The 15,815-nt window shown below is 31.6% G+C and overlaps 2 protein-coding genes across 2 annotated transcripts; both read left to right on the forward strand.

The window, feature by feature from the left end:
* The first annotated feature begins 21 nt into the window (after positions 1-21).
* LOC126266441 (uncharacterized) lies at positions 22-10,422 on the forward strand. The gene is made up of 4 exons (XM_049970387.1): positions 22-5,504; positions 5,682-5,807; positions 5,868-10,232; positions 10,403-10,422. Exons 1-4 carry the CDS (start codon positions 248-250, stop codon positions 10,420-10,422), a joined length of 9,768 nt encoding a protein of 3,255 aa, XP_049826344.1. The 5' UTR covers positions 22-247.
* A 2,150-nt stretch (positions 10,423-12,572) lies between these two features.
* On the forward strand, positions 12,573-15,812 carry LOC126266442 (nestin-like). The gene is made up of 3 exons (XM_049970397.1): positions 12,573-12,590; positions 12,656-15,675; positions 15,719-15,812. Exons 1-3 carry the CDS (start codon positions 12,573-12,575, stop codon positions 15,810-15,812), a joined length of 3,132 nt encoding a protein of 1,043 aa, XP_049826354.1.
* Positions 15,813-15,815: the final 3 nt, after the last annotated feature.

Consider the following 15,815-nt stretch of genomic DNA (forward strand, 5'->3'; position numbering starts at 1 on the left):
TATGACGGAAGGACACATTGAAACTGAGGAATATTATCATCCTGAAAATACAACTCTTTATAAAAAATATGGAAAACATGGTGAAAAAGTTTCGGAAAGTTTTGAACCAAGTGATCATTCTATTTTTCATTTATATTCTAAAGATTATAAAATAGAAGAAAATGTTCAAAGTAGTGAAAGTAATACAAGAAAAGGAGTAATACAAGAAAATGTATCTAAAGCTACTAAATATTTGAAATATTTTACAATGAATAATCTTAATACTTATTCTGAAAATCAAAATAATAGTTTAGCTGAAAAATTTACAGAAGAATCTATTGAAAGTGAAGAAAATCATTCAGAAAAGTATATATCAACAGAAAAAAAAAACTTCACTACCTATGGGGAAAAAAAATTCGAAACAACTGAATATAAAGAGTTTTCTACTAAATTAGAAAATGAAATTGAGGAGACATCTGAGTACAAACTAGAGTATAATGAGACTAGTGAAATAAACTTAGAAAATGAGGAGATCGTAGAACAACAGGAAAGTAGTGCAACTGAAGTATCTTCGAGTGAAGTAACCAATAAAAGTGATGAATATCAAAATCAGGAAACTGAATTAGATGAAGAGATTGACGAAAATCGAAAAATTAATACTAGTGAAGAAGGTACTAAAAGCCAGGAATCTCAAACTAGCGAAGCTGAGACAGAGGTTGAAGAAAATAAACACAAAGAAACGGATGAAGAATACAAAGAAAAAATAAACACTGAAGTTAATAAAACAGAAGAAAATATTGAAGCCGAAGAACAGCAAGTCACGGATAATAATCAGGAAAATGCAAATTCTGAAGTACATGAGGAAGCTGGTGTTACCCAACAACAAGAAGAAGTAAATGAGGAAATTGAGGAATATTCAAATAATGAAAGTGCCAGTTCAGAAGTTACTGAAAAAGAGGCTACTCAGTCAGAGGAAAATGAAAATATTGTAACTGAAGTTACAAGTTATTCACTAAAAAAAGAAGAGAATGAAGAAAATAACAATGAAGAATACCAAATTAATGAAACTACGCTAGAAGAAAATGAAAATCAATATTCTGAAGAGAACAGTAGAACTAATGGCGAAACTTCTCCATACAGTGAATCTGAAACATATTCCGAAGTAAATGAAATTAATTTAAAGAAAACTGAACATTATTCCGAAATTGTTGAAAGTGAGAAATATGAAATTACTGAAAATGAATTAACTCAAAATTATGAAGAAAATTTAACTGAGTATACTACACCAGAATCCAAAGATAATATATTTACTGATATTCCTAATACGAATGAAGAAATTCAAAATTTAGAACAACAAACTCATGTACTTTTTACAGAGTATAATGTTAATGCTGAAAATCAAATTTCTGAAGTAACTCAAGTAGGGGATCTTTCGTATTCAATTGTTCCAGAAACTCAACTAACAAACTCTCCTGAAATAAAATTAATGAATGAAAGTTATTCAGAAGGTTTCACAAATCCGTCATCGGAAGCAGTAAGCTCTGAACAAGAATATATAGAAACAACAGAACATGTGGAATCTTTAAACTTTGAGGAGGAACATACATATTCAGAATTACAAGATCATATTTTTTCTGTCTCTGCTCTAACAGAAGAGAACAGTCAGTATAATGAAGTTGTAACTAATAATATGTCAGAACTCAATACTAATCAAATTATTGAAGAAAATCAAATAAGTCATACAGAAACTAATAAATACAGCGAAGAAAATGAAAGGCAAACTTCTGGGGAACTTCAAAGCAATCTTACAGAATATGTACAAAACACTTTTATAACTGAGCTTCCTCAAGAAGAAGAAGAATCAGCAAGTGAAACTGTTCCATCTTCCTTTCAAAAAGAACTAACTGTGAAAACTGATGAGTATGAAATTAATCATAAAGAAAATAAAGTTTTTACAGAGAATAGAGGAACTCACCTCGAAGATGCAACTGAAGAATTTAATAATGAAAACATTCAAGAAGAAGAGGAAATAGAAACTGAAAATGATGAAATAATCACAAAGGAGGAAGCTGAAATAAAAATTAATACTGAAAATTATGAAAATGAAACAGCAAATCTTACTGATACTGAGACTGAATCTAGTGAAAACAACACATCAGAAGTTGATGAAGAAGAAGAACAAGAAATAAGTTCAGAAAAATTAGAATATAAAGTTACCGATATAGATGATGTCCAAAAGGAAGTTACGACAGAAGCATTGGAAAACAATGTGGATTACGATACTGAATTCGAAGAATATTCTTCCACTACAAAATTAGAAATTATTTTGACTGAACCTCAATTATCAGAAAATTTATATTCTACAAAGAAATTTCAGTTCTCAAAAAATTTATTTCGAACCGAACCAATTCAATTTAATATGACAAAAGAACATCATCTTCACGATTTTGGACGAACAGATTTGTATGAAGTATCACTTGAAGGAACTGAATACACTATTACCAACAAGTCACCTGAGAGAGAGGAGTATTTAACAAGTAAAGAATATATAACAGAGAATTCTCAGTACACTGTAGAACATTTTCCTACACAATATGAACAATTGATGTATACTACAGTAAAAGAAACAGTTCAAACTCCATCTGACGAATTTATTTTAACTAGTCAAAAATATATTAATGAAGGCGAAATTACATATCGTGTGACGGAAAATCCGAAACAATTTCCTGAGGATTTAAATAATAATATACTTTTGACAGAAACTATAAGAGTTTCCGGAAATAACGAACAAACAGAAGAAAACAAAAGTACTACTTCACAAAGGCAAAAGATGCAGACAAAAAATTACAATGAGGGAACAAAGAGAACTAAACCATATATTGCTAAATATATCTCAAAAAAAACTCCGACTTACAAATTTACAACATCTAATCAACCCGAAAAAGAAAATTTAGTCGAAGAATTTTCATTTACAAATGCAGAACAAGAAACTGAATGTAAATTGTGTTCTGGACATACAAAGAAGCATAAGTATTGGCAGGAAAATCATCCAGTTTCTCTAAAATATTCAACAAATATTCCAGAAAATGAAAACATATTTGAGGAATTTATGTTTACAAATCAAGAAACTGGAACAATATGCCCTTTATGCTCGAAAAACTTGAGTTATACGACAAAAAAACAAAAACTTGGTAACATCAAACAAAAATGGTATAAACCAAAAGAGGGAGAAATAATTAATCGAGTTTCTACAACACCAATTCAAGAATTTGAGGAGTTTTCGTTTTCAAACAGTGAAATTGGAACTGTATGTGAAATATGCTCTAAAAAGCACAATAAAACAATCTTCCATGGAAGTACTCAAGTAAAGCCACATACCAATAATGAGTTTAGAGAATCGTCGTTTGAAGATATTTATCAGGAAACTTTAAACACAAAAACAGTACCGTTCCATGAAAAAACTAAAATCACTTATATTAATACGAAACAAACAACAAATAAGGAAGAAGAAGATATATACCCGACTCAAGAAACAATACCAGAACATAGACATAAACCACTTTTAGAAAGTGAAAAAAGCATTGAAAAAATTACTACAGCTATTACACAAACAACTGTTGGAAAAAAATATACAGAAATGAAAGATCATAATCACAAAAATGTCGACGAATATGAAACTAGCATAAATGATTTTTACCAAAAAAAGTTTACTTCTGATCAATTAATAGAAATATCAACATTCATAGAAGGAAGAAGTAAATTCGTATTAGAAAACTCATACAAACCTAATATTGCTGAAAATGTATTGTCAAGCAGCAATAAGTATCCTCAAGAAGAAAATATGGGTATTACCCAATCTTATAAAAATACTAATATTCAATATAATAAACATACATTGGAAGAAAATACTGAAGAAATTGAAACAAAAAAACAGGATGAATTAACGAGTAGTATTAAAAATATTGAAGAAGAAGAAACTAATTTGAATGAAGAGAATACTTTAGGCCGTCGTAAATATTTGTCCACTAAACATACCTTGCAAGAAAGTACAGAACAAGTCAAGACTAGTCTTGAAAACGAATCATTTAGTAAAACTAGAAATTATCAAGAAGAAATAATGTCAGACAACTACTATAATAATCAACCTAACAATTTATATACTGTTCAAAATTTTCATAAGAATACAGAAGCAATTGAGGAAAGTGCATCAATAGCAGGTAGCACATATTCTCAAGTAAATGAAGTATCTGAATCAGGATATTCTCACGGCATTACTAAAATTTTATTTAGTGAACTTAATACTGAAACAATTGAAACAACTGCCGAATATGGTGATTATTCTGATCATACTAATATTTTATTTGAAGAACAAGAAAGTCCATATGAAATTGAAACAAATGAAGAAGAAAGTAGTATATCTGAAATAGAAAATGAATCTGAAAATCCTTATTTAAATGAGACTGAAATTTCATCTAGAAAATATACTACTTATGAAAACTTAGAAGAAATTGAAACAATCGGAGAGGGCGCTGAAGAAGAAGGCGAGGTAGTGGATACTGATCATACTATTTTATCTGACCAACATAACATGGGAACAAGTACAGAAGCTGAAATATTTGACGAAGATGAATTAATAAGCAGTAATGATGAAAATGAAGTCTCAGTTGTTACTAAACATAATTTGCATGAAAATACTGAAGAAGAAGAGGAAGAAACAATTGCAGAAGATGAGTTAATAAGCGAAGGCACAATTACTCAAGAAAATGAAATTTCGGAATACTTCTCTTATGAAGAAAGTGAAATGTCAGAAGTCTACTCTTCTAATCACGCTCCAATATCATCTAATGAATATAATATTGAAGAATATACTGAACAACTTGAATCAACTGCTGAAAGTGAATTAATGAAAAATAGTATCAATTCTCAGGAAAAAAATGAATTATCTGAATCTACTAAAACTAATTTAGAAGAGAATACAGAAGAATATAAAACAAATTCTCAACAAGAAAACAAAGTATCAGAAAATTATTCTTATGAACATAGAGAGACTGTAACAAATGAATATATTATGCAAGAAACTACTGAAGAACTTACAGAAATGGAATTAAAATATACTGAAGAAAGTTTTAAGAAAACTACAGAAAGTGGAGTTACTAATACCAGAAAGAATTCTGAAAATCACACATATCATACGACAAAAATTCTGAAAGAAAATACTAAAGAACTAGAAACAACAGAAGAACGTGAATTATTCAGCAGTACTAGAAATTCTCATGAAGAAAATGAGACGATAGAAAACCAATTACCTTCTACTCAAATTGCATCCAAGGAACATAATATGCACGAAGAAAATGAACACGTTGAGTCAACTGTCGGTGGTGAATTAATAATAAGTACCATGAATCCTCAGGAAGAAAAACAATCATCTGAAAAACACATGTTACAATCTACCGAAATTAACATAAAAGAAAATACTGAAGAAATAAATATAACCGAAGAAGGTGGTGGTGAATTAATAATAAGCAGTATGAATACTCAGGAAGAAAATCACTCAACTGAAAAATATATCTTAGAATCTACCGAAATTAATTTACAAGAAAACACTGAAGAATTTAATGTCAGTGGAAAATTAATAACTAGTGAAAATCCACAAACTGAGCATATTATGATAGAAACTGCTGAACAAATTAAAACCATTACAGAAAATGAAGTAAAGACAACTAGTATAAATCCTGAGAAAGAAAACGAATTAGCTGAGGAAGAAACAATCGAATCTTCTGAAAGTTTAATGCAAAAAAGTACTGTAGCATTTAAAGGAAGTTCAGAAAGTGAAATTATTACTATTAATTCATTATCTGAAGAAAATACTGAAGAAATAAATACAACAGTAAAAGGTGAATCATATGGCAGTAGTGGAAATCCTCATGAACAAAGTAAGACGTCAGAAAATCATTTTCCTTATCATACTCATATTGGAACTAAGGAATATAATATACCCGAAGAATCTGAACAGGTTGAGTCAACTACCGAAGGTGAATTAATAATAAGTAGCATGAATCCTCAGGAAGAAAATCAAATATCTGAAAAACATATGCTTCAATATACCGAAATTAATTTACAAGAAAATACTGAAGAAATAAATACACCCGAAGAAGGTGAATCATTTAGCAGTAGTGCAAATCTTCATGAACAAAGTAAGACGTCAGAAAACCATTTTAGTTATCATACTCACATTACATCTAAGGAACATAATATGCACGAAGAAACTCAACAGGGTGAGTCAACTGCCGAAGGTGAAACTGCTGAACATATTCAAACTATTACAGAAAATGAGTTAAAAACAACTGGAATAAATCCTGAGAAAGAAAGCGAATTGACTGAGGAACAAACAGTTGAATCTTCTGAAAGCTCAGTTCAAAAAGGTACTGCAGGACTTAAAGAAAGTAGAGAAACAGAAGTTATTACTATTAATTCATTATCTGAAGAAAATCATTCTTACCGTCAGACAAAAGTGTTGGAAGAAAATACTGAAGAAATAAATACAACAGAAAAAGGTGAATCATATGGCAGTAGTGGAAATCCTCATGAAGAAAGTAAGACGTCAGAAAACCATTTTCCTTATCATACTCATATTGGATCTAAGGAATATAATATGCCCGAAGAAACTGAACAGGTTAAGTCAACTACCGAAGGTGAATTAATAATAAGTAGCATGAATCCTCAGGAAGAAAATCAAACATCTGAAAAACATATGCTTCAGTATACCGAAATTAATTTACAAGAAAATACTGAAGAAATAAATACACCCGAGGAAGGTGAATCATTGAGCAGTAGTGCAAATATTCATGAAAAAAGTAAGACGTCAGAAAACTATTTTCGTTATCATACTCATATTACATCTAAGAAACATAATATGCATAAAGAAACTCAACAGGGTGAGTCAACTGCCGAAGGTGAAACTGCTGAACATATTAAAACCATTACAGAAAATGAGTTAAAAACAACTGGTATAAATCCTGAAAAAGAAAGCGAATTGGCTGAGGAACAAACAGTTGAATCTTCTGAAAGCTCAGTTCAAAAAGGTACTGCAGGATTTAAAGAAAGTAGAGAAACAGAAGTTATTACTATTAATTCATTATCTGAAGAAAATCATTCTTACCATCAGACAAAAGTGTTGGAAGAAAATACTGAAGAAATAAGTACAACAGAAGAAGGTGAATTATATGGCAGTAGTGGAAATCCTCATGAAGAAAGGAAGACGTCAGAAAACCATATTCCTTATCATACTCATATTGGATCTAAGGAATATAATATGCCCGAAGAAACTGAACAGGTTAAGTCAACTATCGAAGGTGAATTAATAATAAGTAGCATGAATCCTCACGAAGAAAATCAAACATCTGAAAAACATATGCTTCAATCTAACGAAATTAATTTACAAGAAAATACTGAGGAAATAAATACACCCGAAGAAGATGAATCATTTAGCAGTAGTGCAAATCTTCATGAACAAAGTAAGACGTCAGAAAACTATTTTCGTTATCATACTTATATTACATCTAAGGAACATAATATGCATGAAGAAACTCAAGAGGGTGAGTCAACTGCCGAAGGTGAAACTGCTGAACATATTAAAACCATTACAGAAAATGAGTTAAAAGCAACTGGTATAAATCGTGAAAAAGAAAGCGAATTGACTGAGGAACAAACAGTTGAATCTTCTGAAAGCTCAGTGCAAAAAAGTACTGCAGGACTTAATGAAAGTACAGAAACAGATGTTATTACTATTAATTCATTATCTGAAGAAAATCATTCTTACCATCAGACAAAAGTGCTGGAAGAAAATACTGAAGAAATAAGTACAACAGAAAAAGGTGAATCATATGGCAGTAGTGGAAATCCTCATGAAGAAAGTAAGACGTCAGAAAACCATATTCCTTATCATACTCATATTGGATCTAAGGAATATAATATGCCCGAAGAAACTGAACAGGTTGAGTCAACTACCAAACGTGAATTAAAAATAAGTAGCGTGAATCCTCAGGAAGAAAATCAAACATCTGAAAAACATATGCTTCAAACTACCGAAATTAATTTACAAGAAAATACTGAAGAAATAAATACATCCGAAGAAGGTGAATCATATAGCAGTAGTGCAAATTTTCATGAACAAAGCAAGATGTCAGAAAACCATTTTAGTTATCATACTCATATTACATCTAAGGAACATAATATGCACGAAGAAACTCAACAGGGTGAGTCAACTGCCGAAGGTGAAACTGCTGAACATATTAAAACCATTACAGAAAATGAGTTAAAAACAACTGGTATAAACCCTGAAAAAGAAAGCGAATTGAACGAGGAACAAATAGTTGAATCTTCTGAAAGCTCAGCGCAAAAAAGTACTGCAGTATTTAAAGAAAGTACAGAAACAGAAGTTATTGCTCTTAATTCATTATCTGAAGAAAATCATTCTTACCATCAGACAAAAGTGTTGAAAGAAAATACTGAAGAAATAAGTACAACAGAAAAAGGTGAATCATATGGCAGTAGTGGAAATCCTCATGAAGAAAGTAAGACGTCAGAAAACCTTTTTCCTTATCATACTCATACTGGAACAAAGGAATATAATATGCCCGAAGAAACTGAACAGGTTGAGTCAACTACTGAAGGTGAATTAATAATAAGTAGCATGAATCCTCACGAAGAAAATCAAACATCTGAAAAACATATGCTTCAATCTACCGAAATTAATTTACCAGAAAATAGTGAAGAAATAAATACACCCGAAGAAGGTGAATCATATAGCAGTAGCGCAAATCTTCATGAAGAAAGTAAGACGTCAGAAAACCATTTTCGTTATCATACTCATATTACATCTAAGCAATATAACATGCATGAAGAAACTCAAGAGGGTGAGTCAACTGCCGAAGGTGAAACTGCTGAACATATTAAAACCATTACAGAAAATGAGTTAAAAGCAACTGGTATAAATCGTGAAAAAGAAAGCGAATTGACTGAGGAACAAACAGTTGAATCTTCTGAAAGCTCAGTGCAAAAAAGTACTGCAGGACTTAATGAAAGTACAGAAACAGATGTTATTACTATTAATTCATTATCTGAAGAAAATCATTCTTACCATCAGACAAAAGTGCTGGAAGAAAATACTGAAGAAATAAGTACAACAGAAAAAGGTGAATCATATGGCAGTAGTGGAAATCCTCATGAAGAAAGTAAGACGTCAGAAAACCATATTCCTTATCATACTCATATTGGATCTAAGGAATATAATATGCCCGAAGAAACTGAACAGGTTGAGTCAACTACCAAACGTGAATTAAAAATAAGTAGCGTGAATCCTCAGGAAGAAAATCATACATCTGAAAAACATATGCTTCAAACTACCGAAATTAATTTACAAGAAAATACTGAAGAAATAAATACATCCGAAGAAGGTGAATCATATAGCAGTAGTGCAAATTTTCATGAACAAAGCAAGATGTCAGAAAACCATTTTAGTTATCAAACTCATATTACATCTAAGGAACATAATATGCACGAAGAAACTCAACAGGGTGAGTCAACTGCCGAAGGTGAAACTGCTGAACATATTAAAACCATTACAGAAAATGAGTTAAAAACAACTGGTATAAACCCTGAAAAAGAAAGCGAATTGAACGAGGAACAAATAGTTGAATCTTCTGAAAGCTCAGCGCAAAAAAGTACTGCAGTATTTAAAGAAAGTACAGAAACAGAAGTTATTGCTCTTAATTCATTATCTGAAGAAAATCATTCTTACCATCAGACAAAAGTGTTGAAAGAAAATACTGAAGAAATAAGTACAACAGAAAAAGGTGAATCATATGGCAGTAGTGGAAATCCTCATGAAGAAAGTAAGACGTCAGAAAACCATATTCCTTATCATACTCATATTACATCTAAGGAATATAATATGCAAGAAGAAACTCAACAGGGTGAGTCAACTGCCGAAGGTGAAACTGCTGAACATATTAAAACCATTACAGAAAATGAGTTAAAAACACCTGGTATAAATCCTGAGAAAGAAAGCGAATTGACTGAGGAACAAACAACTGAATCTTTTGAAAGCTCATTGCAAAAAAGTACTGTAGGCTTTACAGGAATTGCAGGAAAGGAATTTAGTACTATTAATTCATTACCTGAAGAAAATCGTTCTTACCATCAGACAACAATTTTGGAAGAAAATACTGAAGAAATATATACAACTGAAGAAGGTGAGTCACATATCAGTAGTGGAAATCCTCATGAAGAAAATAAGACGTTAGAAAATCATTATCCTTATAATACTCATCTAGCACCTGATGAACATAATATGCATGAAGAAACTGAAAAGGTTGAGTCAACTATCGAAGGTGGATTAATAATAAGTAGCATGAATCCCCAGGGAGAAAAACTATCATCTGAAAAATATATCTCACAATCTACCGAAATTAATTTACATGAAAATATTGAAGAAATAAATACACCCGAAGAAGGTGAATCATATAGCAGTAGTGGGAATCCTCAAGAAGAAAGTATGATGGTAGAAAATCATTTTCCTTATCATACTCATATTACATCTAAAAAACTTAATATGCATGAAGAAACTGAACAAGTTGAGTCAACTGCCGAAGGTGAATTAATAATGAGTAGCACGAATCCTCAGGAAGAAAATCAAACATCTGAAAAACATATGCTTCAATCTACCGAAGAAGGTGAATCATATAGCAGTAGTGCAAATTTTCATGAAGAAAGTAAGACGTCAGAAAACCGTTTGAGTTATCATACTCATATTACATCTAAGGAACATAATATCCATGAAGAAACTCAACAGGGTGAGTCAACTGCCGAAGGTGAAACTGCTGAACATATTAAAACCATTACAGAAAACGAGTTAAAGAATGGTAGTATAAAACCTGAGAAAGAAAGCGAATTGACTGAGGAACAAACAACTGAATCTTTTGAAAGCTCAATGCAAAAAAGTACTGTAGGCTTTACAGGAATTGCAGGAAAGGAATTTAGTACTATTAATTCATTACCTGAAGAAAATCGTTCTTACCATCAGACAACAATTTTGGAAGAAAATACTGAAGAAATATATACAACTGAAGAAGGTGAGTCACATATCATTAGTGGAAATCCTCATGAAGAAAATAAGACGTTAGAAAATCATTATCCTTATAATACTCATCTAGCACCTGATGAACATTATATGCATGAAGAAACTGAAAAGGTTGAGTCAACTATCGAAGGTGGATTAATAATAAGTAGCATGAATCCCCAGGGAGAAAAACTATCATCTGAAAAATATATCTCACAATCTACCGAAATTAATTTACATGAAAATATTGAAGAAATAAATACACCCGAAGAAGGTGAATCATATAGCAGTAGTGGGAATCCTCAAGAAGAAAGTATGATGGTAGAAAATCATTTTCCTTATCATACTCATATTACATCTAAAAAACTTAATATGCATGAAGAAACTGAACAAGTTGAGTCAACTGCCGAAGGTGAATTAATATTGAGTAGCACGAATCCTCAGGAAGAAAATCAAACATCTGAAAAACATATGCTTCAATCTACCGAAGAAGGTGAATCATATAGCAGTAGTGCAAATTTTCATGAAGAAAGTAAGACGTCAGAAAACCGTTTGAGTTATCATACTCATATTACATCTAAGGAACATAATATCCATGAAGAAACTCAACATGGTGAGTCAACTGCCGAAGGTGAAACTGCTGAACATATTAAAACCATTACAGAAAACGAGTTAAAGAATGGTAGTATAAAACCTGAGAAAGAAAGCGAATTGACTGAGGAACAAACAACTGAATCTTTTGAAAGCTCAATGCAAAAAAGTACTGTAGGCTTTACAGGAATTGCAGGAAAGGAATTTAGTACTATTAATTCATTACCTGAAGAAAATCGTTCTTACCATCAGACAACAATTTTGGAAGAAAATACTGAAGAAATATATACAACTGAAGAAGTTGAGTCACATATCAGTAGTGGAAATCCTCATGAAGAAAATAAGACGTTAGAAAATCATTATCATTATAATACTCATCTAGCACCTGATGAACATAATATGCATGAAAAAACTGAAAAGGTTGAGTCAACTATCGAAGGTGGTTTAATAATAAGTAGCATGAATCCCCAGGGAGAAAAACTATCATCTGAAAAATATATCTCACAATCTACCGAAATTAATTTACATGAAAATATTGAAGAAATAAATACACCCGAAGAAGGTGAATCATATAGCAGTAGTGGGAATCCTCAAGAAGAAAGTATGATGGTAGAAAATCATTTTCCTTATCATACTCATATTACATCTAAAAAACTTAATATGCATGAAGAAACTGAACAAGTTGAGTCAACTGCCGAAGGTGAATTAATAATGAGTAGCACAAATCCTCAGGAAGAAAATCAAACATCTGAAAAACATATACTTCAATCTACCGAAGAAGGTGAATCACATAGCAGTAGTGCAAATTTTCATGAAGAAAGTAAGACGTCAGAAAACCGTTTGAGTTATCATACTCATATTACATCTAAGGAACATAATATCCATGAAGAAACTCAACAGGGTGAGTCAACTGCTGAAGGTGAAACTGCTGAACATATTAAAACCATTACAGAAAACGAGTTAAAGAATGGTAGTATAAAACCTGAGAAAGAAAGCGAATTGACTGAGGAACAAACAGTTGAATCTTCTGAAAGCTCAGCGCAAAAAAGTACTGCAGTATTTAAAGAAAGTACAGAAACAGAAGTTATTGCTCTTAATTCATTATCTGAAGAAAATCATTCTTACCATCAGACAAAAGTGCTGGAAGAAAATACTGAAGAAATAAGTACAACAGAAAAAGGTGAATCATATGGCAGTAGTGGAAATCCTCATGAAGAAAGTAAGACGTCAGAAAACCATATTCCTTATCATACTCATATTGGGTCTAAGGAATATAATATGCCCGAAGAAACTGAACAGGTTGAGTCAACTACCGAAGGTGAATTAATAATAAGTAGCACGAATCCTCAGGAAAAAAATCAAACATCTGAAAAACATATGCTTCAATCTACCGAAATTAATTTACAAGAAAATACTGAAAAAATAAATACACCCGAAGAAGGTGAATCATACAGCAGCGTTGCAAATCTTCATGAAGAAACTAAAACGTCAGAAAACCATTTTAGTTATGATACTCATATTACATCTAAGGAACATAATATGCATGAAGAAACTCAACAAGGTGAGTCAACTGCCGAAACTGAAACTGCTGAACATATTAAAACCGTTACAGAAAATGTGTTACTGACAACTGGTATAAATCCTGAAAAAGAAAACGAATTGACTGAGGAACAAACAGTTGAATCTTCTGAAAGCTCAATGCGAAAAAGTACTGTAGGCTTTAAAGGAACTACAGAAAAGGAAGTTAGTACTATTAAGTCATTACCTGAAGAAAATCGTTCTTACCATCAGACAACAATGTTGGAAGAAAATACTGAAGAAATATATATAACCGAAGAACGTGAATCACATATCAGTAGTGGCAATCCTCAAGAAGAAAGTATGATGCCAGAAAAACATTTTCCTTATACTCATATTACATCTAAAAAATTTAATATGCATGAAGAAACTGAACAAGTTGAGTCAACTGCCGAAGATGAAACTGCTGGACATATTAAAACCATTACAGAAAATGAGTTAGAGACAGATAGTATAAATCCTGAAAAAGAAAACGAATTGAGTGAGGAACAAACAATTGAATCTTCTGAAAGCTCAGTGCAAAAAAGTACTGCAGGACTTAATGAAAGTACAGAAACAGATGTTATTACTATTAATTCATTATCTGAAGAAAATCATTCTTACCATCAGACAAAAGTGCTGGAAGAAAATACTGAAGAAATAAGTACAACAGAAAAAGGTGAATCATATGGCAGTAGTGGAAATCCTCATGAAGAAAGTAAGACGTCAGAAAACCTTTTTCCTTATCATACTCATACTGGAACAAAGGAATATAATATGCCCGAAGAAACTGAACAGGTTGAGTCAACTACTGAAGGTGAATTAATAATAAGTAGCATGAATCCTCAGGAAGAAAATCAAACATCTGAAAAACATATGCTTCAATCTACCGAAATTAATTTACCAGAAAATAGTGAAGAAATAAATACACCCGAAGAAGGTGAATCATATAGCAGTAGCGCAAATCTTCATGAAGAAAGTAAGACGTCAGAAAACCATTTTCGTTATCATACTCATATTACATCTAAGCAATATAACATGCATGAAGAAACTCAACAGGGTGAGTCAACTGCCGAAGATGAAACTGCTGAACATATTAAAACCACTACAGAAAATGAGTTAAAGACAACTGGTATAAATCCTGAAAAAGAAAGCGAATTAACTGAGAAACAAACAATTGAATCTTCTGAAAGCTCAATGCGAAAAAGTACTGTAGGCTTTAAACAAACTACAGAAAAGGAAGTTAGTACTATTAATTCATTACCTGAAGAAAATCGTTCTTACCATCAGACAACAATGTTGGAAGAAAATACTGTAGAAATATATTCAACCGAAGAAGCTGAATCATATGGCAGTAGTGGATATCCTCATGAAGAAAGTAAGACGTTAGAAAATCATTTTCCTTATCATACTCATATTGCATCTGATGAACATAATATACATGAAGAAACTGAACAGACTGAGTCAACTGCCGAAGGTGAAACTGCTGAACATATTAAAACCATTACAGAAAATGAATTAAAGACAGGTAATATAAACCCTGAGAAAGAAAGCGAATTGACTGAGGAACAAAGAGTTGAATCATCTGAAAGCTCAGTGCAAAACAGTACTGCAGGATTTAATGAAAGTACTGAAACAGATGTTATTACTATTAATTCATTATCTGAAGAAAATCATTCTTACCATCAGACAAAATTGTTGGAAGAAAATACTGAAGAAATAAATACAACAGAAAAAGGTGAATCATATGGCAGTAGTGGAAATCCTCATGAAGAAAGTAAGACGTCAGAAAACCATTTTCCTTATCATACTCATATTGGATCTAAGGAATATAATATGCCCGAAGAAACTGAACAGGTTGAGTCAACTACCGAAGCTGAATTAATAATAAGTAGCATGAATCCTCAGGAAGAAAATCAAAAATCTGAAAAACATATGCTTCAGTCTACCGAAATTAATTTACCAGAAAATACACCCGAAGAAGGTGAATCATTTAGCAGTAGTGCAAATCTTCATGAAGAAAGTAAGACGTCAGAAAACTATTTTCGTTATCATACTCATATTACATCTAAGGAACATAATATGCATGAAGAAACTCAACAGGGTGAGTCAACTGCCCAAGGTGAAACTACTGAACATATTAAAACCATTACAGAAAATAAGTTAAAGACAACTAGTAAAAATCCCGAAAAAGGAAGCGAATTGACTGAGGAACAAACAACTCAATCTTCTGAAAGCACAATGCGAAAAAGTACTGTAGGCTTTAAAGGAACTATAGAAAAGGAAGTTAGGACTATTAATTCATTATCTGAAGAAAATCATTCTTACCATCAGACAAAAGTGTTGGATGAAAATACTGAAGAAATAAATTTAACAGAAAAAGGTGAATCATATAGCAGTAGTGGAAATCTTCATGAAGAAAATAAGACGTCAGAAAACCATTTTCGTTATCATACTCATATAACATCTAAGGAACATAATATGCATGAAGAAACTGAACAGGTTGAGTCAACTTCCGGAGGTGAAACTGCTGAACATATTAAAACCATTACAGAAAATGAGTTAAAGA

This window comes from Aethina tumida, chromosome 1, assembly GCF_024364675.1.
Source record: "Aethina tumida isolate Nest 87 chromosome 1, icAetTumi1.1, whole genome shotgun sequence".
In the NCBI taxonomy this organism is placed as follows: domain Eukaryota; kingdom Metazoa; phylum Arthropoda; class Insecta; order Coleoptera; family Nitidulidae; genus Aethina; species Aethina tumida.